General features: G+C 45.2%; 2 protein-coding genes across 5 annotated transcripts in view; one reads left to right on the top strand and one right to left on the bottom strand.

Annotated features, from left to right (window-relative positions):
- Positions 1–2,069, top strand: part of LOC123240322 (chloride channel protein ClC-Kb-like) — a 22,168-nt gene extending 20,099 nt beyond the window's left edge. For 3 of the 4 annotated variants that reach the window (XM_044667770.1, XM_044667769.1, XM_044667767.1), the window contains 3 exons: positions 272–355; positions 1,291–1,377; positions 1,677–2,069. In XM_044667770.1, coding sequence (XP_044523705.1) covers positions 272–355; positions 1,291–1,377; positions 1,677–1,724 — 219 coding nt within the window. In that variant the 3' untranslated portion in view covers positions 1,725–2,069. Of the gene's footprint in view, positions 1–95; positions 356–1,290; positions 1,378–1,676 lie in introns of those variants that run through there. The other variant, XR_006505773.1, reaches the window with a different exon arrangement.
- KAZN (kazrin, periplakin interacting protein) overlaps positions 1–2,273 on the bottom strand; it is a 621,239-nt gene that overhangs the window by 393,253 nt on the left and 225,713 nt on the right. The window lies entirely within an intron of this gene.

The following is a 2,273-nucleotide window of genomic DNA, read 5'->3' as shown; positions in this document are numbered from 1 at the left end:
AAGAAGAAGGGAAAAAAGGAAGGAAAGAAGAGGGGATGGAGGATGGAAAGAAGAGAAAGAGAAAAAGAAGGAATAAAAAGACAGAAGGAAAAAGAAAAAAGAAAAGGAAGGAAGGAGGAAAGGAAAGACAGAGGGAAAGATGGAAGGAATGAAAGAAAGGAGGGAGGAAACTCTATCATGTCCTTTCTATCTAGTTTTGTCTGGCTGGGGGTAGGGTAGGAAGGACATTTTGGCTACCACTCCCTTACTGCTCACTTCCTCACCTTACCAGTGTCGTCTCCATGAGGTCCTGGCTGGGGCCTGTCCTGTGGAGCCTGTGACCCTCCAGCTGTCACCCCAGACCTCCCTACACCAGGTAACTAACTGGACATGTCCTAGGGGATGCCAGAGAGTAGTGTACTAGGAGGAATGTGTTTTCAGATATGGTTCAGAACTCAGTGAAGGTGGTGAGTGGGGTCTAGTCTTAAAAGAAGCTGGATTCCAGGTGCAGCCTTGTTCAGACACTTCCTAGCTATGTGACTCTGGGCAAGTCACTTAACCCTGTCTGCCTGTTTTCTCAGTTGTGAACTGGGGATTTGAATGCAAGTCTTCCTGACTCCAAATCCAGTACCCTATGCATTGTATACCCCACCCCAGAACTCCACCTCTACCTTCTCTGTATAGATTGTTATCTACCCTCTATCTGCCTTGTAGCTACCTAATTATTTATGTCTACCCCATTAGAGAATGAGGTCCTTGAGGGCAGGGAAAGTTTTCCCCTTTCTTTGTACCCATGGTGCTTGGCATAGCACCTGGCACACAGTAGGTACACAATAAGTGCTTGCTGTCATGGAGTCAAGGACCTGTCCTAGGTCAGAAGTAAGGACCTCCTCAAGTCTGTACACTTTAGTCTTTGGGCAAATTATCTCAACTTTCTGGTTCTCTGTCCACCTCTGCAAAATTGGGGGGCAGGTGGGGCTTCTAAGGTCCCTTCTCCCCCTACACCCTGGGTCCAATTCTCAGCCTCCCAATTGCCTATATCTGGGAAGGTTTTTATGTGGGATCAGGTTGACCTCTGGTGGTGAGTTTGGAAATTATAGGACAATGTGCTCATTCCTTCACCACTACCCTTAACTCTTCAAATTGGGGAAATTGAGGAACAGTATGAATGAGAGGCTTGTTCAAGAGACCCTAAGAGTCCTTTCTCTTATAGTTGTTTAGTTTTCCCATGGGGCTTTGTTAGATTCAACCTTCCAGGATCCCTGCCATTTCCCACCCTTTGCAATATTGAACTTATCTCTCTTTCCCCAGGTTCACCACCTTTTTGAAATCTTGAAAATGGAGAGGATTTTGGTGACATCATTGGGTCGAGTTGTGGGTTTCATCTCCTGGGTGGAGGTACCAGGGAAGGGGAAGGGAGGAACTAGACAGAAGTAGACAGTGATTTGAAGGAACTCCAATGGGTCAGTTGGGATACTGTCCCATGGAGTCTCTAGGCTAACTCCTTGTCCAAAGGCAACTCGGGTCTCAGGGGTTCCCAGGAAGAATTCAACTCCAAGATTTGGTTCTAGTTCCAGGCAAGGTCAAGAGAAAAAGTATTCCAGAAGTTGGGGATAGAGAGGCGCCATTATTTGGTCTTTGAGTAATGTCCTTTATCCCCAAACAACCCATATCAATCTTTTTCTCTTTTCCTCTAGTTGAAGAAAGCCATTGCTGAGCTGGCAAACCCCCCAACTCCTAAATAAGGTGGTGTGGTGGAGGAGAAAGGTGTGGAGTCCACCAGCCCCATACTGTTGGCTTGATCAAAGTACCAGGCTATTGCTGCTTCTACCACTCTAGGACAACACCCTATGATATTGGTGTCCCCAGTGGCCCTTAGGCTCAAAGCATTCTCAGTTCCCTGACACAAACCCACCCCTAAGCCTAGTCCTTTCTTTATTGTGTCATTAGATATCATCCTCAGAGGTGATCTTACCCAGTTCAGTAAGCTTCTTGAGAGTAGAATCATTTTTTCATTTTGCTTTTAGAGTCCCTTTTTCTAGCTCTGTGCCTTATACATGCCTAATAAATTCTTGGTGAATTAAGTGGAATACCCTCATTTTCCAAATTTGTGAAACTGAGATTAAATGATTTGATCACAGTCTTACAAAATGGGAGGTAGCAGAGACCAAGATTTGAATCCAGATCCTTGACTTCTTTTTATCCTATCACAATCACCCTCCTCTCTCAGAAACTGTAGCAAACTCTTTTTTTTTTATCTTTTTGCTAGGGGTTGGAGGGCAGAGATAATACTG

This window comes from Gracilinanus agilis, chromosome 3 (assembly GCF_016433145.1).
Source record: "Gracilinanus agilis isolate LMUSP501 chromosome 3, AgileGrace, whole genome shotgun sequence".
In the NCBI taxonomy this organism is placed as follows: domain Eukaryota; kingdom Metazoa; phylum Chordata; class Mammalia; order Didelphimorphia; family Didelphidae; genus Gracilinanus; species Gracilinanus agilis.
The sequence above is the reverse complement of the archived record's forward strand: the minus strand, read 5'-3'. Positions and strand labels throughout refer to the sequence as shown.